Raw genomic sequence first — 27257 nt, forward strand, 5'->3', positions numbered from 1 at the left:
TGTTTTTGAGATTTGAAAGACAGAGCCTGTTTATAAGCTGAGGGGAAGTTTCCATATAGAAAGATTATCAAAGATGAAGGTGAAAGAGGGTGGATTCATAGTGATGGTAAAAATAACTTCCTGCTCTCAATCAAGTGGACAGTGTCTAAGGTAACTTTTAGCTCTGTGAAGGGCACTGTAGTACTGGATGCTTAGAGCCCCTTGCTTTGTGCAATACAACATGCCTTCGATTCAATGAATATCTTCTCCCTTGGGTGTGCATTCTGGTTTTAAAAAATAAGTGTTAGTGGAACTAAATATTGCAGAAGATAGAACTTAAGGGGGGGGGGGAATACACTAGAATCAACAGATTAGCCTTGAGACCCATATCTGGCACTTCAACTTGGTGCAAATCCTCTCTGTGCCTGGCTTTCCTCGTCTGTAAAATGGGGATAATAACCACCTAGCACCTGGCACACAGTAAGATACAATAAGTGTAGTCTCACAGAAGGGAATGAGGTAAGTACTGGAAATCTGAAATGCTAACATTCATCAGGATTATGGAGGTTGTTACCATTAGCATGCTAATGGTATAACATTTAATGACCTCAGAGCACTTCACGTGTTTTACTTAAAATGCCTCAGTGGCTCTTGTGACCCGTGAAAACTCAGTGCTTCCACCAACCCATCTGCCTTATTTTGTGATGGTTTTGTAGCTCCCCATAACTCTCTGAGCTAATTCGGGAGGTGTGGTCGAAAAGGAAGGCAGCACCCTCTTGTGGGCTTCCAGGCGGAAAGAGGAAGTATTGCCAGAGACGGAGAGCTAGAAAAGGAACAAGATTGGAGGGGCCCAGGGTGCAAAATTACCTGACCTTGGCTTGTTCCTATTTTTTAAAATTAGCATTCTTCAAAACTTCTGGGTAAATTATATTTATAGTAAATGAAACAACTGCAAATGCCTCAGGAAGCTCCCCCTATTTAAAGAACTCTCCTATGAGCCCCAGCACCACATCCACACCTCAGGGCCATAACTTTGATTTTCTTAGGCCACACCTTACACAGGGCACTCAGGAGCATCTTTCAGACTACACATTCCAGGATCTGCCCTAATTAAATCAGCTGATAATAACTTTGGTGGGAGATTTTATATGTGCTGCCGAAGCAAGCACTGGTGGGAGATTTTAAACCGAGTTGCCCAATGCTGCTTTCAGCTGCCTCTTTGCCTTCACTTTCTCTTAGCTTCAGGGTCAGGAAAGATGAATCTCATTAGCCAAGGAGGTGGTGTTTAAATCTCAGTTATGGCAGGTACATCTCTTTCATGTCTACTGCACGTCTTGTCGTTATGCATCATATCTCCCTGGTCATCTCTCAATCCAACTAAGGATTCACCAAGTGAAGAGTCAGGGCAGGGCCAACAAATACTTCGGTGCCTACCTTGTCCCAGGCACTGGGTAGAGATGACTAGGAGCAGGCAGTTTCTGTCCTCGTGCAGCTTGTAGTCAACCAGGCAGGAGACAGACTTTTTGTTCCCTGATGAACCACCACAAACCCTGAGGAAAAAGTAGCCTGCAGAACTCAGAAGCACAGTATTTGTGGGCCTCGTATTCAGAATTATTCCTCTATTCTTCCATCTTGTTCACCACTTGATGAACACAACAGGAATGTCACACGTATTTGAATATGGACGAGACAATTCTTGACCTCCGTGGCGGGGGCGCTGAAGCGCTGTGGGATTGAATGGAATTGGCCAGCTCTTCCAGGCTGCAGATTTTGCCAACTCTGTGCTCAGTCTTTCAGGATTTCAGTTCAACACCAGGAAGCCCTCTTGACCTCCGTCTAACCCTCACCATCAGATCTCTTGGGACTTCATGGGCCAGAGTAATTCCTCTTCCAGGCAACGGTCCTACACATACCCGGTGACTCAATTAAGTGCCTGCTGACCATGTCAGGAACCATGAGAAGCCCCTGATATTTTAAGGCAGCTTTAGATCTTTCCTGCGGCTTCCATTTTGGGAGAAACAGCCCCAGTTCCTTAAAGAACTTCTCAGGGGACACAGTAAGTGCCTGTGTCAGCCAGTCTCTCTCTCTCTCTCTCTCTCTCTCTCTCTCTCCCTGTGAAGGCCCACACACTGCGGGCCAGCTGAGTCTCCCCCGTCCCCCTCCAAAGCTGCGGGCAGGAAAGCACGGGGTGGGACGGCTCAAATTGCAGAGAAAAGCCGGATAATGCTCCTTGGGGCTGTGGGGACGGCAGTGACAGGAAACCCTCAGCCAAGGGGGCGTGACCCCAGGCCCTCTGTCGGCAAGGAACACTGGGGACACTTGCGGAGGGGGGAATGGCAGGAGAGGGGACCTCTCGACGAAAGGGTGACGCCTGGGTCCCTTAGGAAAGACGATGCTGGGGCCCCTCAGGGAAGGGGACTGACACCGGGTTCCCTCAGGAAGGGCTGATGAAGCTGGGAGTCCACCTAAGGAAGTATGAATGGCTCTGGCGTCCTTCTCAGGAGGAAGGGACGATGCTAGGGTTCACCTCCAGAAGGAAAGACGACGCCGGGGTCCTCCTCAGGAAGAGGGGACATCTCAGGGGTCCCTCTTGGGTAAAAGGGTTGATGGCGGGATCCCTGGGTGGCGCAGCGGTTTAGCGCCTGCCTTTGACCCAGGGCGTGATCCTGGAGACCCGGGATCGAATCCCACGTCAGGCTCCCGGTGCATGGAGCCTGCTTCTCTCTCTGCCTGTGTCTCTGCCTCTCTCTCTCTGTGTCTATCATGAATAAATAAATAAAATCTTTAAAAAAAAAAAAAAAAAAAAAGGGTTGATGGCTCCGGGAAAAGGGGTGCAAACGACGCCAGAGTTCTCTCAGGAAGGGAGGCTGACGCTGGGGTCCCCTTAACAAGTGGGAACCACGACGCACGAGGTCACTCTCAGAGAGTGACGCCAGGTCCCCTCACCCACCTGGAGGTTCGAGCACCTGCAGCCGCCCGAGCGCCTCAGCTCGCTCAGCCCTGGGGCTCCCAAGGCGAAGCGGCCGCGCCCCTCATTGGCGGCCTGCTCGGCTAATGACAGCCACGACAGCCAATCGTAGCGCAGGAGGAAATCTCCCGCGTGCCCTCGCCACGCCTTCGTCTCGGTCTGCGCGTGCGTGCATTTCCGAACCCGCTGCAGTTCCCCAGCTCGGCTCTGGGTGGCGCTTGAGGGCTGGAGCTCCGCGTCCGCTCTCCCCAGCCCGTGACCCATTTACAGTAGAATACTTCGTAAGGCTGTTGTGAGAATCCAGTGCAATAACTTACGTAAAACAAACAGCGTCTGGCACCTCGTAACCTGGGCAGTTATTATTTGCATTCTACAGCGGGGGAAACTGAGGCACGGAACAAGTAAATAACCTGCTCCCAGGAACTCAGTCATTAACTGGAGGCGTGGGAGCTAGACTCCAGGCAAGCTGAACCCAGACTCTGTGTGCTTATCTACCATGCTTTGTGCCTCCCAGATAACAAACACCGGGTATTTCTTTACCCTGATTATAAAATAACTTTACCCTTGATTATAAAATTAATACCTGCTCACTGCTAAAGTTCAGAAATCAAAGTCTACGGAACGGAAAACACAGATCTCTCCGAATCCTACCGTTGGAGACATTGTTAATATTTTTATGGACAAACTGCCTTTTCTATGCACTTAATCTTTTAGTAGGATCATGTAATGCAGAACATTTTGAAATCTGCTCTTCTCATTGTAAATATGTTGTCATTTCAATAAATGTAGACCTACTTCATTGTTTTTAATGGCTGCATGTTCTTCCACTGTTCAGAGAAAGTATAATTTAGTGACCTCTAATGTTGAACATTTTTTTAAGGGAGGAAATGTATTTTTTTAAGGATTTTTAAAAGAATTTATTTATTTATTTATTTATTTATTTATTTATTTATTTATTTGACGGAGAGAGAGAACGAGCACCAGCTGGGGGAGCAGCAGAGGGAGAGGGAGAAGACAGGCTCCCCACGAAGCAGGGAGCCTGATGCCGGGCTGGATCCCAGGACGTTGGGATCATGACCTGAGCCTAAGGCGGACACCCAAAGGACTGAGCCACCTAGGTGCCCATGTTGGACATTTTTAATAGTTCTTTACTTTTCTTTTCTTTTTTAAAAAGATTTTATTTATTCATTAGAGAGAGAGAGAGAGAGAGGCAGAGACACAGGCAGAGGGAGAAGCAGGCTCCACACAGGCAGCTTGATGTGGGACTTGATCCCAGGAATCCAGGATCATGCCCTGGGTGGAAGGCAGGCGCTAAACCGCTGAGCCACCCAAGGATCCCCATTCTTTACTTTTCTAACCAATACTGGAATGGGCATTTTGTGCCTTTAGGTTTTTATCCAACTGTTTCTATCAGATGAATATTTTAACAATTTTTTAAAGATTTTATTTATTTGAGAGAGAGAGCTTGAGCAGGGAAGAGAGGGAGAAGTGGGCTCCCTGATCACCCAGTAAATATTTAAAAAACTGCAATGGCTAGGTCAAAATGCATGCAGTTACATTTTTGATAAGTATTGTCAGACCATTCTTGGAAAGCTTTATGTGCCAACTTCTACCAACACTAACGAGCTATGAAAGTTCTTTGCCCACCCCAGGATGGTCCATTTTTTTTCATTATTTGCCAGTATATTGTATATGTATATATAATATATATAATTATAAATATATAATATATATAATATACTGGCAAAAAAATATATATATATATAATCTACTTACAGGCCCCTGGCTGTCTCAGTCAGTGGATCATATGACTCTTGATCTTGGTGTTTTGAGTTGGTACCTCACTTTGGACCTAGAGCTTACTTAAAACTAAATAATTTTTATTTTTATTATTTATTTATTTATTATTTTTTATTATTTTTTAAGATTTTATTTATTCATTCATGAGAGACAGGCAGACACACAGGCAGAGGGAGACACAGGGAGCCTGATGTGGGACTTGATCCCAGGAATCCAGGATCATGCCGTGGGCAGAAGGCAGGCGCTAAACCGCTGAGCCACCAGGGATCCCCAAAACTAAATAAATTTTAAAAATAAAAACAAGTGTTTTAATTTGTACATCTTTATATTTTTATTCCGTGAAAGAGGGAGAAATATTATCTGTCTCAGGATTTTGTGCAGGTGGAATAAAGTAGCAATAATAGGAGCAGCGGGCTGGCTTGGTGGAACATGTGATGCTTGATCTCGGGGTGGGGAGTTCAAGCCCCATGTTGGGCTAAAAAAAAAAAAAAGGAGCGATGATAATGAAAGTATCAGGTCATTATCTAGTAGTTATCATTGTGGAACAGACAATAGGTGAAGTGAGGTCTCTGCCTTCCCTCAATGGCGTTAGATCACTTCCAGGCCTCAGTTTCCTATAATAGTATATATCTCCAGGACTGCTGGAGGGCCAATAAGACAATCCACCTAATGAGTTTGGCACAGGGCACGACCCTCTAAAGGCTGGAAGAGCCAGAACCGTTTGTCCCAGACCACATAGCTTGTTTGGAGGTGGCTGATGTCAACTTTAATTTGATCTGACTCCACCCCTTCCCCAGGTTTCCCTGTCTTCTTCAGATTACAAGGCCTTGGTGCTGTGCCTCACTGCCCTAGGCCACCTTTGCCTGAGGAGAGATGAACTCCCCACCACGAGGATTTTAAAGAGCCAGCTGGTGGTCACATGCCCACTTCTGCCCTCTGACTCACATTCTCAGATTGTCACAGTGTCCCAACGGAGGAGGCATTTGGGACATCATGCTTACACTTAGGGTAACCGAGGTCCAGAGCAAGAAGACTCATCAGCCCTCCCCTGAAGCCTGAGATTGGTGCTGTCGCCTCCTGACCCTCAGCCCGACACCCTTTCCCCGACTCTGCCTCCCTTTGAAACACTCTCGGGAAAACGTCTGTCTCTTCTTTACTTCTTGCACAAAGTTCAGATTCCCTGGAAACTTCTACCTAGTTTTCCAGCCTTTTTTTTTTCTCCCCTCTCTGGGTGCAGGCTGGACCCCACTCTTCTGGGTCAGGATATCTACATACTATAATGTCTTCAAACCACAGTGAAGCCTGCAAATCTTTGTACCTGCTAAATCCTATACATTCGCCCTCTAGAGTTCCAGAACTGTACAGTCTCAGATGGGAGTCATTGGCTGCATGTTGGTACTTAAGGTAAAAGGAAAATGAAAACTCCAGCTCCTCAGTTGCACTAGCCACATTTCAAGTGCTTAACGGCCACTTGTGGCTAGTCGCCACCACATTGGATAGCACAGATAGAACATTCCCATCATCTTAGGTTTCACTGGACAGCTCTGCTCTAGACTGGGATTTTTGTTATCCTAACTTTATAGATGAGACAATGGAAGGTCAGAGATCATGCCCAAGGTCACACAGCTGGAGCTGGGATCTAAAGTACTCCCTGATAACTAGACAGGAATAGTAGAGTAGGCAAGCCAACCTCTTCTTAGATCCAAGGAAGCTGCCCTCAATTTGTTTCAAAACACACATGCTGTGAATATATATATCTTTTGACCGCACTGCACTTAACCACTTAAGTGCTGTGTATGTGTGGATCTCAATTTATCACACCGCAGAGGCAGCCAGGATTCTAAACCAAAAGCTCAAATCACAAATGATTCTGTTAGCCATATCTTTATCCCCTTGGGAAATTCTCATTAGCATAAATGAATGTCAGAAACATCGGTGAGATCAAGGGTTTGTCAATTAGGCTGATAAAGGTTGGAAAAAACAGGATCCCTTGAGCGGAATTAACAGTATTCAAATATGCGGATTGGTTAAAATATCTGAAAGTCACTCACTCCCCAACCTTGAATGAACATGCAAGTAGAACAGCTTCCATCCCAAGGCAGTCTGGTGGGTAAATTTGGGAGGATTCGGCTCTCCTGATACCAATCACAAGACTTACAGGCTCAAAGCAACACAGAGCCCTGCCCTTAAGATGTTCAGGTTTGGGGGCACTTGTCTGGCTCAGCCAATAGAGCTGATCATACCACTCTTGATCAAATGACTGTGAGTGGTCAGCCCGGGTGGCTTAGCGGTTTAGTGCCGCCTTTAGCCCAGGGCCTGATCCTGGAGACCCGGGATCGAGTCCCACATCGGGCTCCCTGCATGGAGCCTACTTCTCCCTCTGCCTCTCTCTGTGTGTCTCTCATGAATGGAATCTTAAAAAAGAAAAATAATAATAAAATCTTGGGGCGCCTGGGTGGCTCAGTCGGTTGGGCATCTGCCTTTGGCTCAGGTCATGATCCCAGGATACTGGGATCCAGTCTTGCATCAGGCTCCCCACAGGGAGCCTACCTCTCCCTCTGCTTCTATGTGTCTTTGTGTCTCATGAATAAATACATAAAATCTTAAAAAAAAATGGCCAGGAAACTGGGAATTCATAGAACTCATAGAGGTAAATAAATTCTCTTGTGCCAGTTTATCAAGTTTAATGTCTGCACGGCAGAATTTGACCAGAGAACCTTTTATCATGGCCTGGCAGCCAGATGGTGGAGGCATTATCAATCAGGCCCCCTTGAGGTTTCCAGGAATGACTCTGAGATTCCAGAAGTACCCAAGAGTTATGTCAGATACGCTGTGTAGGGGAAGTAGGGTTTACCTACGTCTGTTGGCCTCTGAAGACTGGTTTGAACCTCACCTGGAGTCCCTGAGGCAGCACCTGGCCCAGGCCTGGGGGGGGTCTGCCCCCCGCCACACAATGCACTCCGTTCAAGTTCTATCTGCTTGGGGTGAGATGGGGACAGAACCTTCCTTTTGCCTTATCCCCACCCCAGGCAGACAGCGCAGGAGAGGTGCACCCACCAAAAACAGGGTGGGAAAGGAAGTCACATAAGACAGGAAGATCAGTGAAAGCCTCGGTTTAATTGGAGACAAGATCAAAGGATTGATTATCGATCAACGGACCGACTGATTGATCGTCAAAGTGGACAACACAAGAGCAGCACAGGGCGGGGGTCCCGTGCCCCCCGCTGGGGAGAGGAGCCCTGATTGGGGGTGGGGTTCCATCTCACCAGTCACACCTGGGTAAGGGGGAAGGGGCAGGCTCTGCTCAGCCCTCGCCCCCTACAATGACACGACTTCCCATCAAGCGGCAGCGCCGAATCCACCCATTTGGGGTCTATGGTACAGTTTGTATAATACAGTGGGAGTGGGTACTCTTTCTCTGGGAGACCCCACCCCTCCTTCCCCTGACTGGGTCAGCTGGGGAAGGGCAAGTTTATTTTCCCTTTTTGCCTCTGTAGAATAATTTACAAACCAACCATACAATATGTACAAAAAAAAAAAAAAAAAAAAAGAGAGAGAGAGAGAGAAAAGAAAGAAAACCCAAAGAAGTCCCACTCCAGTCACTGGCTGGGACAGAAACTACTTTTGCTACAAAAATGAACCCTGTACAGCATTGTGGGAGTGGGGGTGGGTGGTACATCCCACGGGGACGGACAGACAGATGGAAGGCTGGGGGCGGCTGGGGGCTACAGTACCGTGTGCTCAGAATTGGGGGCGGGGGAATGAGAGAGAGGCCCTGCCTTGCCCAGCTGCAGAATTGGGCTGGGGGGGCATAAAAGAGGAGGAAGATGGGGAGGGAGGGGGGGTCTTTCCTTCCAAACAGTCCCCAATGGCTTGGAGAAGAGTAGCCTTGCATCTGTCTGTTGTATTGCTCCAGGAATAGCTAAGGGTGGTGGGGTAGTGTGGCCAGGTGGGGGTGAAGGAGAAATGACTTTGGTTGGTGCCAGGGTGGGAAGGGCTGCCCAGAAAGGGGATGTGCATGTACACTGTTATTGCTTCCTCCTAGGGCAAAGGGTCATGAAGGGGGTCAGGAGGATGCTGGAGGGGGGGGGTGCCCAGGAGGGGGGCTCTGGGCCTGGCTGCACCCCACACAACGTGAAGGTGGGAGCTACTGCAAACCCCTCTCCTACAGCCATGGGCATCATTAAGGCAGAAACAAGAGGAGAAGCAGCTGGAAGGAGGGGTGTGGTTCAGAGCCACCCCCCCAAAATGGAGAAAACTCAAACAGAACCCAAAGTGGAAGGGGAAAGGGATGGCAAGCCAAGGGGGGGATCAGGCTCTCCTCAAACCTCAGACCCCAGGTTGGTGGTGTGAACGTCCCTCCAACACCCCCCTCTGCTACATCTTAAAGCACACAGCTTCCCCTGTCCCCCAAGTTAGTATTGCCAGGTTTGTGCAAAATGAGGTGGAAGACTTTGGGGGAGTGGGGTGGGCGGTGAACCAGAGAGGGGCTGGAGCTGGGGCCTCCCACGGTGACAGCCCCCTCTGAGCACCCTGCCCAGAATGGCTATTCCTGGTCGGGTTCCAGGGACCCTCCAAAATTCAGAAGAAAAACCTGGAGGGAGGCGTGATGCCTGCTTGGGCCCAGGCAGGGAGCCCTAGGAGGCCGGAAGACTGAGCCTGGGACCTGGGAAGGGGGGGACGCACTGGGAGGGACACAAGGGGTGTAGTCGGTGGGGGGAACAGGAGCGTCTACAGTGGCTGTGTTTTATCCTGGTTTTTTTTTTTTTTCTTTTTCTAAAAATGTAACAATTAAAATTCCAAAAATAAAATCCCTTCCGGGACCTCCGCCCCTTATTCCCCAGCCCCCACCTCCAAAAAGAGGCCCCATGGGTGGGGGTGGGGGGAAAGAGGAAAAAAAGAAAAGAGAAAAAAACCCACTTTTCTGTTTTCTTTTTTCTTGGGAGGCCCAAGAGTCTTTGAGGCAGTGGCGGAGGTGGTCGGGGGGTGATGGTGGTGGTGGAGGGAGGCAGGGAGAGCAACAGGGAGTAGGGCCTGGGACTCAGGTAGGACCTCCGGCTGATCCCCACCCGCCAGGAGCTGGGGGGGTCGGGGGGTCCTCGCCAGATGTTCCCGTGCACGCACTGCACGCCCTCTTGGCAGCCTGCTCTTTTTGGGCCCCCACCTCGGCCGCCATGGAGGGGAGGCCCGGGAGGCCCGGGGCTTCCTCTGGAGGGGGCAGGGTCCTCAAAGCAGGCAGAGGGGGGCTCTTGACAGACAGGGCCAGGGGGCCACCACAGCCCACAGCATCCACGGATGCATCTGGGGACCTGGCCTTGTCCTTGCCTGCAGCCACACTATCTGCTGAGTCTGCTTGCTGTGTGAAGCACGGTTCCTCTACCTTCACCTCCATGGGCATATCCTGGCCATCAGCCTCCAACAGGTCCTCGGCTGGGGACGGATCCTGAGCCATGGACAATCCCTGTACTTCGAATGCACCTGGGGCAGTAGACACCTCCTCCTCCTCTTCCTCCTCCAGTGTCAGCTCAAATTGGAACTTATCAGGTGGGGGTGGGTGGCCTGGCCCTCTTGGCTCCTCTTCTGGAGGTGGTGACGGGCTCTGCCTAATGGCACTGTAGTACCAGTCCCGGTTGTCCTCCAATGTGTCCAGGATCTCCTGTGCATCTGGATGGACCAGGTCAGCCCACGTCTCCCACAGTGGGTGTACAATATAGTCGATGAAACCCACCTGGAAGAGAAGGAACAAAGATAAAAACTGGTGGTCCGCTGGTGCAGATTGTCCTGCCATGCTGTGGGATCTAGTAAAATTTGCAAGATGTTGACAGCATTTAGCCTAGCAGTCTTGCTTCTCCAGATCCACCCTGGAAAAACTCTTGCACTGATAAGAAAAAAAAAAAAAAAACTTTACACATGAGATGCAAACAAATACTGGAAACCTTCAGATATTGGTTGGCTGGCAATTAGTTTTAAAAAATTGTGGTACCCCACAGATAGTAATAATGACATTTTTTTACAATGAAGAAAAACTAGAAATTTAACTCCACGGCAAAGTATTGGTTAACTCACTGTGATATTACCTTTCCTCCTTGTTAACAGAATCTTGATTTTTCTTGGTGGAGGCAATGCTTCCCCCCATACAGCTGAAAACTACATTTCCCAGCCACTTTTGCAAAAAAAAAAATAAAGGGGTGGCAATGTGACCACAGGTAGATGGAAGATGGGAGCTGGGGTGGGAGTAGAGGGTAGGGGTGCTGCCTCAGCTGGCAGAGACCTTTCCTCCCTGCTACGTAGCCAGAATGGCTACAGCTTCAACAGCATCTGTGACCATGAGACGGATCTCTGGGGACAGAGGCCCCACGCTTCGGATGATAGAAGTCTCCTAGGTACCTGACAATTTCATGGAGCCAAAGGGAGCTAAATTCTTTCTCTAGGCCTTTTCACATAAGAGGGAAAAAAAATGAAGGCTTATCTTGTTTGAGTCACTGTGAATTTTAACTCCTCAACACCTCAATGTCCAGCCACAGGAGAAAAACCATGTCTTCCCAGAAACCACTACCTATCTATATCTGTGAGAATACCATACAATAGTCAAAAAGAGTGAGTTAGGGGATGCCTGGGTGGCTCAGTGGTTGAGCATCTACCTTCGGCTCAAGGGGTGATCCCGGGGTCCTGGGTTTGAGTCCCGCATCGGGCTCCCCACAGGGAGTCTGCTTCCCTCTCTGCCTGTGTCTCCGCCTCTCTCTGTGTCTCTCTCTCATGAGTAAATAAATAAAATATTTTTTTTTTAATTTAGCACTTGTGATCACTGGGCCAGAGGCAAGAGGGACGTTTATCTTTGTGTGATCTATGAAAACAAAACTTTTTAAGTAACAGTAGTATAAAGAAGATTGCTAGCGGGAATGGTTACACTTACAAAGCAAACGTTTATTAAGTGTTTGCTACCACCAGACTTCAGCTCAGAGTGTGATCCCAGGGTCCTGGGATCGAGTGCTGCATCGGGCTCCCCGCAGGGAGTCTGCTTCTCCCTCTGCCTATGTCTCTGCCTCTGTGTATCTCTCATGAATAAGTAAATAAAATCTAAAAAAAAAAAAAAAAAAAAAAAAGAATGAGCTAGGGGTTCCTGGGTGGCTCAGTAGGTTAAGTGCTTGCCTTTGGCTCAGGTCTTTTTTTTTTTTTTTTTTTTTTTATGATAGTCACAGAGAGAGAGAGAGAGAGGCAGAGACACAGGCAGAGGGAGAAGCAGGCTCCACGCACCGGGAGCCCGACGTGGGATTCGATCCCTAGTCTCCAGGATCGCGCCGTAGGCCAAAGGCAGGCGCCAAACCGCTGCGCCACCCAGGGATCCCTGGCTCAGGTCTTGATCTCAGGGTCCTGGGATTGAGCCCTGCATCAAGCTTCCTGCTCAGCGGGGAGTCTGTTTCTTCCTCTTCCTGTACCCCTCCCCCCATGTGCATACTCTCTCTCTTTTTCAAATAAATAAATCTTTTTTTTTTTTTAAAGGATGAGCTAAATCTATGTGTAGAAACTTAGATCTCCAAGTCATTGCTTGGAAAAAAGGCAAGCTGCATAAAAATAAGTATATGTTGATAAAATTCATTTTTATTTTATTTTATTTTATTTTATTTTATTTTATTTTATTTATTTTAAGATCTTATTTATTACTTATTCATAGACAGAGAGAGAGAAAGAGAGGCAGAGACACAGGCAGAGGGAGAAGCAGGCTCCATGCAGGGAGCCCGATGTGGGACTCGATCCCAGGACTCCAGGATCGCGCCCTGGGCCAAAGGCAGGCGCTAAACTGTGGAGCCACTCAGGGATCCCCTAAAATTCATATTTAAAAAAAAGCAGGGCAGTCCTGGTGGCTTAGCAGTTTAGCGCTGCCTTCAGCCCAGGAGTGATCCTGGAGACCAGGGATCGAGTCCCACATCAGGGTCCCAGCATAGAGCCTGCTTCTCCCTCTACCTGTCTCTCTCTCTCTCTCTCTCTCTCTCTCCCTCTCTGTCTCTGTCTGTCTGTCTCTCTCTCTCTGTGTCTCTGATAAATAAATAAAAAATCTTAAAAAAAAAAGCAAAACTTATTACTATTAAGTTGCACAAACAGAACTCTATCATAAAATGTATGAAATTGGTTTTCCCAGGAGCTGGAGGATGGGGGTGATCTGCATGCTCAGGGGATATTTGGAAGCATCTAGAGATATTTTGGGTTGCTATAACTGGAAGGGGAGGATGGAGACCAGGGATGCTGCTCTACACCCTACCATGCACAGGACAGCCCCTGGGACAGAGAACGATGCAGGCCCCAAATGTCCACAGTACCAACACTGGGTAAACGCTGGTCTGGAAAGGCATGCGCAGTGAACCAGGGAAAAATAGGTCTCACCAGGGAAGAGACCGGAAGTAGGGAGGGTGAGAAACTTTCACGTTCACACTTTACAAACAAGATTGTGTTTCTGTACCTCTTGTTAAGTTAAATAGCACACGATGACGAATCATTGCATCTCATTTCAAAATCCACCAAAAATCAAGGATAAGCATCTGCCTTCGGCTCAGGTCATGATCCCAGGGTCCTGGGATTGAGCCCCTCATGGGACTCCCTGCTCAGTGGGGAGTCTGCTTCTCCCTCTTCCTCTGTCCCTCCCCCCAACACCCCTACCGCCCAGCCCTCCACTGGTGCTAACTCTCTCAAATAAATAAATACGTATTAAAAACAAAAACAAAAACAACCACCAAAAATCGAGGACAAGATCAGTGACCAGGTTACAGGGAAGCTGAGAGGCTGCATTGATGTAAGATCTGTAACTAAGAACTGGGTAAGTATTATCATTAATGCTATTTGGTGGCTACAAATGAGTTCGATCTGTGTGACTCAGGTCTCCAAGTTGTGAGTCCACAGTTTGCTTGTTCTGTAGGAGAGAACATGCTACAAATTTCCCATCAAGATGAAAAGGAAAAAAGCAAATGGAAAAACTTGACTTTGTAGAGAGGCAGGGCAGGAGGAGCTTCTAGGCCTTGAAGCTCCTGGCCAGCATGGGCAGGGAAGGGCCACCCTGCTGCCTTCCATAGGGGCTATAGAACTGTACCTGAGACTTCTCTACCGAGGCTGTGTGCTTGTCGCACATGGGGCTGATCTCCATGCCCCGCTCACGTTCACGGTCACCCTGCTGAAAGAACTCGGCCATGATGCGGTCAGTCCACTGGCGGTACAGCTCCAGTGGCTTGGTGGGGTTGCTGAGGTCTGCACAGTGCACCATGTTCCGAAGGACCTGCATGAGGTGGGGGGCCTTCAGAGGCCATGCCCCTATTCCAGTGTGGGGGCTCATGCTCCCTTACCACCCCCTTTATGGGGAGAGTGTGAAGGGGTAGTGGGGATATGGAGAGAGGGAGGGGAAATGAAGAAAGGAGACAGAAAGGTAGGGGGAGAGGAAAGAAGGCTGCGTTGGGGGAGGAGGAGACAGGAAACGGTTAATGAAGGAAGGGAAGAAGAAATGAGGGATGGCAGGAGATGGTGGTTGTGAGGGAGAGATGGGAGGGAGAGAGAAAAGAAAGAGACAGGAAGATGGGCAACAGGGGAGCCAGAGGCTGAGGGAGGGAAGCCACCCAGACCCAAAGAGCAGAGAGGAAGAGAGGAGGCCTAGACTCTTTCTATGGTGTGTGGGCGAGCACCTGGATACGGTCAGAGTAGTTGTCCAGCAGGAGGACCCCCGAGCTGGTCACTTTCTTGGTCTCCACCATGGTCTTCAGGTCTGCCAGGAGGGTCATGTGTTTGGACATGTCCGTGGCCAGCACCTGCGGGTTTGGGGGTGTCACAGGGGCTGCCGAAGCCCTGTGCCTCTCAAGTTTTCACTCTACACAACCCATCTGCAGCCGCCACAGTCCCCCTCCCCCACCAAGGGATGCCTCTCCTTGGGGCAACCAGTTCTGTACTCAGACCCTGCGGCTCCCCAAGCCTCAAAGGCATTGTCCCCTGTCCCGTGCCCTGTCCGGTCCCCTCCCCCGGCCCCGCCCACCATGTCGATGACCATCTTGCGCAGGCTCTGCCGCTGGCGCTTGCTGAGGTTCTGGAAGATGTCACAGTTGTCTTCCTGCAGCAGCTTGAAGCCCACGGCCAGGTGGTGGTTCTCCAGCACCGACTCATCGTTGTACATGAGCGCCAGCTCCGAATCTGCAGCCCAGGCCCAGGCAGGGGGTCAGGGGAGGGCAGGAGCCAACCGGGAGCCTTGTGGGGTGGGGCAGCGAAGGCCCCGCCTCCAACCCGGCAGGCCCCACCCCCGTGGGGGGGCCACTCACTGGTGTTGATGAGGAACTGGTTGGAGACCCCAGGATGGTCCACATCATGAATGGCAGCCGCGAAGAGGGCGGCAAGAATCTCCAGGTCCGTGAACACAGCCTAGGGGCAGAGAGTGGGGGTCGGAGAGAGATGGGTTAGAAAGATTAGGGAGGGGTCTGAGAGACAGGATAAGAGAGAGATGGGGGTGTCACAAAGGGGGGATCAGGAGAGTGAAATAAGGATCAGAAAGAGGAACAGGATCAGAGAGGGATGGAGGTCAAAGACCTAAGGCCAGATAGACAAACAAGATATGGGAGATGGGGTTGGGGAGACTCGGGGGCCAGACAGACAAACAGGACATGGGAGATGGAGTGGGGAGGGACTCGGGGGCCAGGCCGTGCTCACATCTAGCGCGGGTGTTGCCAGCAGCACATGGGTAGACTGCAGCACATCGGCCGCGTGCAAGCTGTTGTGGTAAGCCACATCGGGATGGTAGTGGTCCTCCAGGGTCAGCATATAAGTCACCATGGTGTCCACTGGGATGCGGAACTTCTTTAGCAGGTCCCGTTCCTGAGGGTAAGTAGGTATGGGGGGGGGGGGCAGTGATTCCTGCTGGCTCTCTGCTCCCCACCCTGCCCCCTCCCTCATGCTCTGCTCCACTCAGCCCATCTTACCTGAAATATCGTGTACATGATGCAGCTGAGTGAACGGCCTCCAGCATATTCTGAGACGCAGAAGATGTTCAGGCCCCACTTGTTCAGGTTCTCCAGTTCCTGGTGGAATTGGAGGCCAGAGGTCACAAGACCCAGGGCCAAGCCCCTACCCACTTGGGTGATCTTCACCCCTCTTGACTCTTTCCTAGAAATTCAGAGCTCTGGTCTGAAAAGAGCACCATTATTGCTCACCCAGTGGGTGACATGCTCAGCAGCACAGAAGTTACTGTCCATGTCCTACTGGGCCAGAAGATAACAAAGCAACCACAGCAACTGTGGACTGAGTGATGATTATCTGCCAAGCATTACACTGCTTGATCTCATTCACTTGGTTTGAGACCTAAAGCTCATAGGAACAAGGAGACTTACCCAAGACCCTGCATCTCAGTGGCAAAGCTGAAACGTGCACTCAGCTTGGCTGGTCCCAAAGCACAGTTTAACCTCTGAGCTAAACTGCTCAGGGGGAAAGAAACATGGGCTGGTTTTCCATGTCTCCCTAGAACCCAGAACAGTGCCAGCATGTAGTAGGTGCTCAATAAGCACTGGGTGAGTGAATGTGGCACTGGCTACTGCTGGCTTGCACGTTACAATAGATGTCAGCTGAGGGAGCCAACAAGAAGAGTGCACCACGTCCTGCCATACGAACCAGTGTGAGAGCCTCTTGGCTTTAGCTATCATGGAAGAGCCAGGGGCTGAACCCAGATCTGGCCTGTAGTGGATGCTATGGGGCATCTGCCGAGATCCCCTTCACTGACCAGAGTATGCTTCCCCACCTGCTGGGACTGTTGCTTAGCAAGACTCATGCTGCTCCGTTCTCCAGAAAACTGCTCTTGCCCCTCCCCACAGGAGCTACACGGAGGAGGCAATGCTGTCCGCTCTGGGGGCAGCCCACCACCAATGACTGACACAGCACTCTTGCCTCAAGGTGGGCTCAATTCTGTGGCGCTGTGCACGCTCCAGAGCTCCTCATGGGGTCAGGCTCAGGCCAGACTCTAGCTGACACTGTCTTATTACTTAGCTCCTTCCCATCCTGCTTCCTCTACTCTCCTCTCTCCTCGGAGTCTCATAAACCAGGATACCTGAATCTTCATTTCAGACTGACCCAGTGCCCAGCCCTGGTTTGGGCCTGTCCTGTCCCTCTCCAGTGCAGCCCCTGCTGAGCCGCCACTCACTTGGGCCAGGAGCTCCTCTTGATCTGTCTTCACCCCAAAGCGGGGGATGCTGGAATCATTCAGGCTGCTGCTGTGCATCAGTTTCTTCACCCCTGTGATCTGAGACATGGGCTGGAACTGCGGCCCAGGGGGCGGGGGCTGCTGGGAGGGTCTCTGACGTGGGGCTGGCTGTTTTTCTCGATCCTTCATTGTGGGTGATGGAATCTCCACTTCGTTCTGCTTGTCTGCAGAAGATGGAGGAGAGGCAAGCATGAGTAGCCCGCAGAGACCCCCTCATCTGGCCCTCAATTCCCCTCCCCTGCTCCCCACCAATGCCCTGGGAAGCCTCACTGGGGAGGGCAGACCCCTTTGGGTCATGCTGTGTGTTACTTATAAGCTGGAAGCCAGAAGGAAGGGATGAATTCTTCTGAGAGGTGGTGGGCTGGAGTGGGGACCCTGGAGCTGGTCCGGAGCTATGGGGTGGCCCCAGTCGAATGGCCAGGTTTGGCAGGGGGGTGCCATGGGAAGCCAGGAAGCGGGGTGGGGATGCTAGAGAGAGTCGCTGCCTGTTCTGTGTAGGCAGGGAAACTTGTCGGGCAGGGGAGACACCCTCGTGGTGCCCAAGAGCGCTGGTGGGGGTGGAGAGCACTGGGAGGAGGGAGGGAAGGGTAGTCTCTGGCTCCATGAACTCCCCCCACCAGCCCACCCCTCTGCCACCAGCCTGCCTGGGGGCCAGCCCCAGGAGCCCTCTTCCTGAGCTTTCAAGGGCTTCCAGAGCCCAGCCCGAGCCACCCATTGTGACCTGGGGCCCTGCCAGTCCCCAAGAAGGCCTAATAGGGGTTATTTGCATGCCATGCTCCCATTGGCTGGATCTCAGAACTCTCCATGGCCACACCCCCACCGGCGGGACCATTTGAAACTCTGAACCCTTCTCTTGAGCTCGGGAGCAGGGCTGGTCTCTAGAATTTGGAAACCTCTGGTGATCAACTGAGAGGATGAAATTACCCTGAGTTCGTGGGGGATAGTCTCAGCTTGGGCTCTTGGGTTCAGAGATTAGGATGAGCTGGAGCTCCCCACGAGCTTGAGGTTTGTAATGAATTTGAGGTGTTCCATATAACTGTGTTGGTATGGGAAAGTCTGGAGGAGGGCTCTACTGAATTTGGGGGTCATATCAAGGTGGGGGATTCTACTGAGTTTGGGAGACTGTTCAGCCTGGAGGGTTTTTAAAGTTTGGGGGACTTTTCTGGGCTCTTAAGGACAGCAGTTCTCTTAAGTTTGAGAACCCTAAAAAAAAAAAAAAAAAAAAAAAAAAGTTTGAGAACCCTACTGAGTGTAGGCATCTCAACGGTTCTCCCAAGTCTGAGAACTTACTGAGTGTAAGCGTCTCTCTTGAGTTTGTGGGAGGGAAATCTGAGTCTGGACATTCTGCTGAATTGGGGAAGGCTTCAGCCTGGAGGCATTTAAAGTTTAAGAGTTCTATTTTAGTTTGTGGGTTTCTTGAGGTCTTGAATTTGAGAGTTCCATTGAGGTTCCACTGAGTGTAGAGGGGCTTTTCTGCTTGGAGAGATATTTTTATGTGGAGGTTCAATAAAAGTTGACATCCCTCTGAGCGTGGGGGCATCAAGAGTATCTAGAGCATGGTAACCTTGATCTTTGAGGAATTAAGGGGCAGAGTCCCTTGGGCAGATGTCAGCAGTAGGACCTGTGGTCTGGGGCAGTCCCCCTCCAGTCCTGGCACACAGCCTCCCCACAAAGTGCTGCCCCTCACTCACCCAGGAATGTGGTGGAGATGTACTCAGAGACCTGGTTTCCTGACCTGCTCATCTCTGACAGGTGTGTAAGTTCACGGTTTAACATCCTCTTGAACTAAAGTGAAAGAGGCAAGAAGGAAGGAATGATGGGGAGACAGGGCATCAGAGGGTGGGGGAAGTCAGCCCCTCCCAAGAAACTTCTAAAGACCCCATGAGTCCCTCCTACTTTGCTATTCAGCCAACAGAGCCCTCAGCAAGCTGCTGGAGGGGAGGGGTCAGCCTTTCCTCTCCTCCCAGGTCTGGAGGGGGACCCCAGGCTTAGAAGTCAGGACTCAGCTAGCATACTCCTCCTTCTTAAGGAAGGGGGGGCACCCCTCCCGAGACTTCCTCCTCCCCAGGGCCCAAAGGAGGAGCCAGAGGGGCACCTGTGGAAGGGAGGGGCTCCTGCCTGCCAGTGAACCAATTGGGTGTCAGGAGAATCCCGTCGCCATGGTGATGGGAGTCTCCTTAGCAACTCCCCCTCCAACCAGCTGCTGAGCTGGGGGAAAAGGGGGCAGGCCGCAGGCCCCTTAACCCTTGCCTTCCCAGAGCTACCCTGGCCCAAGTCTTCCCAGATAGAGACCCCACTTCCAAGGCATCCTGGCCCCCAGCTCCCAACCGCCCAGTTTGGAAGGAGAGAATACAGTGTTTCCTTTACAGGAGAGCATGCAAGTTCTGGGTGAAGAGAAGGTTTGGCAGGGGCAGGAGCGAATAGTGAGCTGAGGAAACCTTGTTGGGTCACCCAGGGGAGAGGGGTTCCCATCATAGCCCCCTCTCCCTCAACCTCAGAGGGCTGGATGGATGCACAGACGAATGGAGTATACCCAGAGCCAGGCTTAGAGGTCCCTCCTGGTCCCCCCGTGCCACTTCACAGAAGCGTCTGCTGTGACATTGTGCATGCAGGAGAAAGGGCATTGGTTCCCCGCCCCCAAGCTCCACCAGAGCACCCCCAAAGCAGGAGCAGACTCTGTCCAGAAAGGCAGGAGGGACACTGGACAGGAAGGGTGAGCTCACACAGCCCACACCAGGATGGGGCACTTACTCCTCCCAGTGCTGCCAGAGACCCCAGTTGCACAGAAAGATACACAACCACACATAAGATGGACCCACAAAGTCACACAACCACACACAGAGTCACAGACTACCATCTTACACAGTTCCACACAGCCACAGACACGTAAATCAAAGGGCACAGACAATAAGGCAGTCACCGACACTTGGGGTCACATGCCCCAGAAAAATCACACAGCCCTGCGCTCACAACATGTCCCAACACACACCACCACAATCAGAGCCATATGATTGATCTCAGAGAGGGCCACATCATGACCCAGGCAAATCAGCATATGGTCAGACAGCCCCACACCACTGCAGACACACACACCGGCGAGTACTGACAGTCACACCCAGCAAGAGACCCACATCCCCAGCCATCCACTATCCCCGCCCAGCCCTGGGCCACACACAGAGACAGTCACAAGGTTTCATGTCCAGGCCACACACGTGCACAGCTGCACACACCAGCCCAGACCGGGGGCTGGAGGATCCAGAGTGGGAGGGCCAGGGCCCAGTCTCCTGCCCATCCTCCACCCCGAGTTCCCCTACCTGGTCCCACCAGCCCACCAGCCACGGCTTGGAGCAGGTCTCACAGAAGAAATCCACCAAGGGCATCTTGGAATCTTAGCCCCGCTCGGGGCTGCCGCACAGAGAGGCTGGGCTTGGGGAGTCCCGGGGTTAACAGCCACTGTGGGTGGGGGTGGGGGGGTTCTGGGCAGGTGGGCAGTGCAAGGGGGAGCCGCGGAGGGGCCTGGGCCGGCCCAGCAGGGCTGGGGGCTCCCCTCCCCTCCGCGCTCCCGACAGCAGCCCTGGTTACATGGTCTGCCAGCCCCCGGCCCTGGTGGGCCCCCCCGCGGCAGCGGCTGGAGGCGGCCTGGGACCCCTGCCCATGAGGGGGCAGGGCGAGGGTCCCGGGAGGTGGCTTCGGAGGCTCTCGGCTCCGTGTGTGCGCCTGTGTGTGCGTGTGCGTGCTCACTGCAGCACTGGCAGGCTGCATGCGACGTCAGGTGGTGCCGGGGGTGGGGGGGCATTAAAGGGGCATCAGTGCCCACGGGCCTAAGCCAGGATCCAGTGGGGGCTGCCAGGGATGGGCAGGGAGGCATGCACACCCTCCATGGACACACCCAGAGACAAAGACCCACACCCAGACACTCTACACATTCACAGACGCACAAACACTCTGAGACACACCTTCCACACCAACACACACACACAAACACACATCACACAGTCACAACTCTGATGTCCAACACATTTATAGGTATACAGTTGAGCTCACAGGATATACACACTTTCAGACACACCCCTTTCAAGAACACAGACTCACACCCAGACGTGGAGACACACACCTAGGAACAAACACCCAGATATGCTGGACATACTTCACATACACTCAACACACCCACAGACATACTTTCAAACAAACACAAATATGCACAAGCATACCCCCAGAAATCCACAAGGGCATGCTCATATTCACACCCACAAATACACACACACACCATCTCAGCAACACACCTGCAGGCCCACATTTAGAGACAGTCACATTCTCAGATGCTCAACACACCCTCAGAGACACAATCATCCTCAGACTCGAATGTTCCCAGACAAATCTCCACCCACAGGTGTATGCACCCCCCCAACACAGACACCTCCACCTGCATACTCATTTCCTGATAGACATCCTCCCACGAGGGCTACCACTGTGCTGCGCAACTCCAGGAAACATCATTCATAGTGCCCGCTTTCTGAATGGTGCCCTCTGGAGTTGTGCAGTATACAATCTACACAGCTGTACACAGAAGCCTTGTACCCTCCCCTGCAGCCCTGCAAGCACACGCGCACACACACACACACAGTCACAAACATGGAGATACACACTCAGATTCATACCCACACCGACTCACACTTGTAAATATACATATTCCTCTGGCACAAGCCCACACACTTACAGCCCAGTATAACTGCCTGTGCACACCCATACATCTTCCATAGGTACACATCTGCACATCACTCCTGACCTGATGTGCCCGCCTGAAACATCCCCTCACACCCCACCTTGTGTTCCAAATGTGTAGCCAACAAATTGAAGGCCATACAGACCTAGTCACATATATGCTTATAGACTCTAGCATAGGACAACCTCCCCCTGAGATGGTTGCCTTCATACAGATGTACAGACACCCACACCCACCCATACACCCAGCTAGCCCCACCCCTGGGAGAAGTCAAAATCCACAGGAATAGGCAGCCTAGGGGGTTGGCCCCACCTAGGGATGGACTCCCACCCCGTTGGCCCCATCTGCAAACTGGCTCTGCCCCCACTAGCTCCACCCCAGGCCCCACCCAGAAGTTAGTCCCACCCCAGGGGCCCCAGAGACTGGCCCCACCCCATGGATGGTCTCACCCAACATGGGTGGCCACCCCATCCTCAGGCCCGGCCTAGGGCCAGACACAGTCTCACCTTGTGAGAAGCCATCTCGCTCACGGAACGGTAGGTCTGCATGGTCTCCAGCTGCTCCAGACACCAGTCCAGCTCCTCCAATGTCTCCCGGGCCAATTGCTGACATGTCTCTTCTAGAGAAGGGGCAGCACGGGTGGTTAGCCAGGGGCCGCAGCCTGTGATGTTGAGGCTGCACCAGGTGAGAGGGGTGCTGGGAAAGGTTAAGACAGCCACCCCCAGGTGAGGGGCTCCCCCCCAAACACACACACACACTGGAGCACCAAGAGGGGCCCATTCCCACCCCCTGGGCTTTGTTACCTGACAGCGTGGCCTTGCAGACAGGGGTTGGGCCGCCCAGTGGGGACCGTCTGCAAAGAAATGGGGCTCCAACATCAGCCTGTGTGCCCAAGATTCCTGCCTCCCCCTTTGCATGAATAATGCCAGTTTTCCTTTTTCTGAGCGCTCAGTGTGTCCCATGTACTCAGCCTGCAGCCCCTCAGAAAGCCTCGTAGAATCCATTTTATAGATGAGGAAATGGGCTCAAAGAAGTGAGGCCGCTGATCAGCGGTAGGGACTGGTCCTTCGTATCCAAAGTTCCTGCTTCCTTGACCATCTCTCCCATAACTCCCAGAAGGGCCAGTAGTTCTCAGCCATGCTCCTGCTACCGCATAATAACCAATGCTATTTAGTGAGCTCTTAACTATGTGCTGGGCAATGTTCTCACACTTTCTAGGTATCATCTGCCAGACTCCCCACAGCAGCATATAATGGAGGTGCTATTAAATTCCCATTTTATGGAGGGGGTGCAAAGGTACCACAAGATGCCATTTGCCCAGAAAGTTGGTGTCAGGGCCAGGAGTGACCCCAAGGCTGGGATGACCAGCTACCCTTGGTCTCACCACTGTGTGTCTAGACCCCTTGGTCTTTGTTTTTAAAAGTTTCTGTCTTAGGCATTCAAATTGCAATGGTTTACTGGCTCAGAGGGAGCTGTGGCCTAAACCGAGGCTCAGAGAGGTGAAGTTCCTGCCTGAAGTCACACAGCAGAGCTAAGAGCTGAACCCAGGTGTGCTTTGCCTTGTGATTATAAGTGTTGGGGCCCAGCCTTGACTTACTTGTTGCTGGGAATGGGCACATTGGTCAGGAGTGAGAAGTTGCTGCGAACACTTCGGAGGCTGGCCAGCACCTGGAAGAGGGTGCAGCTGTGAGGACAGGTGGCTGGGGCTAGGTCCCTGTCCCCAAGGGTGGGGAAGTGTTGGAGTCCCTTCCCTCCTTAGGAGAGGGGTCTTACCTGGGCGAAAGGTGTCACAATGAGGTCCTCAGCGTGCCTGCAATCAAGGACAGGGGCAGGTCAGGACGCTCATAGGCCTGGGTGAAGAGGGGCTAGGGTGCCAGAGAAGCAACTCTCTAGAATGGACCCTCTGTGGGGGCTGGTGGGCTGGGAGGGGAGGCTCCAATAAGTCAGGGGAGAGGGAACTTATACCTCCCAAGGGTAGACCCCCTGCAGGGGCTGGTCCCGAAGGAAATGATGGGCAGGGAGAGGAGCTCAAGTGGGTGTTAGTGAGGGGTGTGCAGAGACAAAGGGGCCTGTCATAAATATATGGCCAAGGCTGAGCTTGGTGGGAGCAGTGGCTAGGAGGGGCAGCAGGAAGAAGTTAGGGGAGTGAGGTGGATGGGCAGGGTGAAGGGCTGGAGGATCCATTGAGAGGGGAGGGGGCTGAGCAGGTCTGGGGGTGCTCAGATCTCAACAGGTGGTCGTGACAAGGGGGGCTAGCTTAGGGAAATCTGGGGGAGGGGATGGAAGGGGGGCTGAGCCAAAGTGGACAATCTGTGGGAAGAAGTGGCAGCAGGGAGGGCCTCAGGTGGGGCCAAGCCCCAGCTACCAGTGGATAGAAGTGGGCTTGGGCAGGTTGGATGGGCAGGATTGCAGGGATGGGTGGAGGCTGGGCCTGAGCAGGGGCCCGGTGTAGCTAGGTAGGGAGCAGAGATGGGGTGCACACTCAAACATCACAGGGTGGACATGCTAGATAGGGACTGAGCCCTTGATGTGGGCAAGGAGGCTGTTTACTTTTCACTGGGAAGGAGAGGTGGCCCGGGGCTTGGGCAGTGTCCCCACTCCCTCCTGGTAAGGGCAGCTTGTGTTGGGAGCAGGCCTGGAGGGTGAGAATGGGGTGCTCACGCCTCGCTGGTGACTGACGAGTTCCGTGACATGGTTTTGGGGGACATGTCGTAGTCGCTGTCCGAACGGTACAGGAAGGACTCCCGGCGCTGGCTGGCAGCGGCCCCAGCATGCAACACGAGGCCCGGGCTCGCCTGCGAGTCCAGGGGGCTGCGGCCAGGAGATGGTGTGGGCCCATTCTCTGCCTCGAAGCTGTAAGGGGATGGGCGGAAGAGGGGTCAGGGGGGCTGAGATGACCCTGGGGAGGTCAAGAGGAGTAAGGTGCCAAGGAAATTCCTGGCACAGATGCGGGGCAGATGGAAGACATTAAAGAGAGACAGTTACCCCCAAAAGAGATGGGAGATAGGGAGTTGCAGAGATCAAACAACTATTGGGCACCTTTGTGAGCCAGGCTCTGTTGAGATGCCAGGGACACAGCAGTGACCAAGAGTAACCACCATCTATCCCTCACAGAGATGGCATGGGGAGGACCGGATTATAAACAGGTTAACCTAGCAGCAGTGCACACCCCAAAAGTGTGGCGGCCTTCTTGACTCTACTTTTCTCGATGCCCAAGTCTATTCAGAATCTGTCCACTTCTCACCTCCTCCTTGGTCAGCCCCCCACCCCCCCACCATTGCTTGCCTCTGTCCTGGTCCCAGGCTCCTGCCTTTGCCCCTCAGTCTGTTGCCCTCCACTGTGGCCAGAGGGAGGCTGTGAACACCTGCATCAGGCTACATCCTTCTGCTCAGATCTTTCTATAGCTCCCAGCTTACCCAGAGCAAAGGCAAAGTCCTCACTGTGGCCCACAAGGCCCTGCCCAATGGCCTCCCAGTCTACCCCTCACTCACGCTACCCCAGCCACAATGGCCTTCTTGCTGTTTCCTAAATATTCCAGATACATTCCTGCCTCAGGCCTTTGCAAGGCTATTTCCCCTGCCCAAATCTCCACTGGCTCCTCCTCCACTTCCTTCAGGCCTCAGCTCAAATGCCATCTTCTTAGGAGGCCTCATCTGACCAACACATCTAAGATCTGAATCTCTGCCCTAATAATTTATATTTCCCTTCCTTTATTTTTTTTAAGATTTTATTTATTCAGAGAGAGAGAGAGAGAGAGAGAGAGAGAGAGAGGCAGAGACACACATAGAGGGAGAAGCAGGCTCCATGCAGAGAGCCCGACATGGGACCCGACCCCAAGTCTCCAGGATCACACCCCGGGCTGAAGGCGGCGCTAAACTGCTGAACCACCTGGGCTGCCCTATTTCCCTTCCTTAAAAAAAAAAAGAAATACTACTTATCTGACATATTCTATGTTTTACTTCTTTACTATTTGCCCTCCTTTCTACAACTTAGCTATGCAGAGCAAGGATTGTCTGCTTTGTTCACTGCTCTGTCCCTTGAGCCAAGAACATGGCCTGGCACACAGTGGATACCCAATAGATGTTTACTGGATAAATCATAAAATGTAATGAATAAATATACAAATTGGATTGTGCCATGCACAGAATTAAAACCAAGTGGGTATTGGGACGCCTGGGTGGCTCAGTGGTTGAGCATCTGCCTTTGACTCAGGGCATGATCCCAGGGTTTTGGGATCGAGTCCCATATTGGGCTCCTGCATGGAGCCTGCTTCTCCCTCTGCCTGTGTCTCTGCCTCTCTCTCTGTCTCTCATGAATAAATAAATAAAATATTAAAAAAAAAACAAGTGGGTAGATGAAAGTTACTGGACAGGTGATTTTAGCTACTGTAGTTGAGCCAGGCCACTTTGAGGAGGTGACATTTGAGCAGGGTCTGAAAGATGAGAAGGAGCAGACCACTAATCAGGAGGTAGGAGAAAACACTCGGGGGGGGGGGGGGTGGGCAGCAAGTGTAAAAGCCCTGTGGCAGGATTTGGGTTTTGTTTGAGATGTGGCTAGAGTGGAAATACAAACAGACTGTAATGGAGACACAGCTAGAGAGAGAGGGGAGGATGGAGGAACCCTGGCCTGGGGACACTCAGGGTGGTGCCTAGCACAGAGCTCAGGAAACACTGGCAACTGTAAGTCAATCAGCCCCATACATGCCACTCAGGCAGTGGAATCAGCAAGGCAATCAATATGGAGAACCGAGGATGGGTGTGGGGAGCTATGTGCCTGCAGCATACTGTGTGGCCTTGGGAAGGCCACTGCCCTCTCTGGTCTGTTACCCTGTTGTTACAGTGACGGGAGTTAGAGTGGTCAGTTGACTTCAGGATATGCTCTGGTGGGTGCAAGAGGGTATGGGAATGAAATGGAATCCTCCCCTTTCCAGTCCTACCTACGGAGAGTCAGTATAAGATTTTATCTGAATGGTCCTCTGCTAATGACTAAGTCTAAAATCTCTAAGAGTGGGATAGCCAAACCAGGATCCATATATTAGCCTTTTTTTCTGGACCAGCCTGGGGGTAGGGGTGCAGGAAGACACTGTGCTGATTCCATTTTACAGATGAAGAAACTAAGGTCAGAGAGGAGAATGATTAGCTCTGGGTCACATAGCAAGAGCATGGTGCGGTCAGAATTCAAACTCAAGTCCTGTAACTCCTCAGACCAAAATGTGAACTGGTGCCTTTTGCCTGCTCGAGCCCTGTTTGAGAACATTCCTGCCATCAAAGCAAATGTCCCCAGGGGCCAGGCAGCTGACACCACAGGTAGGTTGGTGCTGGGGGCCCTGAGCAAACAGCTATTCCAATTTTAGGAAAGAAGTCAGAAATTTTATTATCATTATTATTTTTTAAGTAGGCTCCATGCCCAAAGTGGAGTCCAACCCGGGCTTGAACTCATGACTCTGAGATCAAGACCTGAGCTGAGGGATCCCTGGGTGGCGCAGCGGTTTGGCGCCCGCCTTTGGTCCAGGGCACGATTCTGGATACCCGGGATCGAATCCCACGTCGGGCTCCCGGTGCATGGAGCCTGCTTCT

The 27257-nt window shown here is 51.9% G+C and overlaps 1 protein-coding gene across 5 annotated transcripts in view; it reads right to left on the reverse strand.

Annotated features, from left to right (window-relative positions):
- Positions 1–7845: 7845 nt before the first annotated feature.
- Positions 7846–27257, reverse strand: part of PDE4A (phosphodiesterase 4A) — a 46591-nt gene continuing 27179 nt past the window's right edge. For 4 of the 5 annotated variants that reach the window (XM_077859980.1, XM_077859979.1, XM_077859981.1 and 1 more), the window contains 14 exons: positions 24343–24534; positions 23455–23491; positions 23279–23349; positions 22485–22534; positions 22188–22300; positions 18650–18743; positions 16899–17122; positions 15688–15786; positions 15419–15583; positions 15034–15133; positions 14754–14908; positions 14410–14532; positions 13827–14009; positions 7846–10475 (listed from right to left, as the gene is read on the reverse strand). In XM_077859980.1, the coding sequence (XP_077716106.1) occupies positions 9789–10475; positions 13827–14009; positions 14410–14532; positions 14754–14908; positions 15034–15133; positions 15419–15583; positions 15688–15786; positions 16899–17122; positions 18650–18743; positions 22188–22300; positions 22485–22534; positions 23279–23349; positions 23455–23491; positions 24343–24534 (2293 nt within the window). In that variant the 3' untranslated portion in view covers positions 7846–9788. Of the gene's footprint in view, positions 10476–13826; positions 14010–14409; positions 14533–14753; positions 14909–15033; positions 15134–15418; positions 15584–15687; positions 15787–16898; positions 17123–18649; positions 18744–20272; positions 20690–22187; positions 22301–22484; positions 22535–23278; positions 23350–23454; positions 23492–24342; positions 24535–27257 lie in introns of those variants that run through there. The other variant, XM_077859983.1, reaches the window with a different exon arrangement.

This window comes from Canis aureus, chromosome 19 (genome assembly GCF_053574225.1).
Source record: "Canis aureus isolate CA01 chromosome 19, VMU_Caureus_v.1.0, whole genome shotgun sequence".
In the NCBI taxonomy this organism is placed as follows: domain Eukaryota; kingdom Metazoa; phylum Chordata; class Mammalia; order Carnivora; family Canidae; genus Canis; species Canis aureus.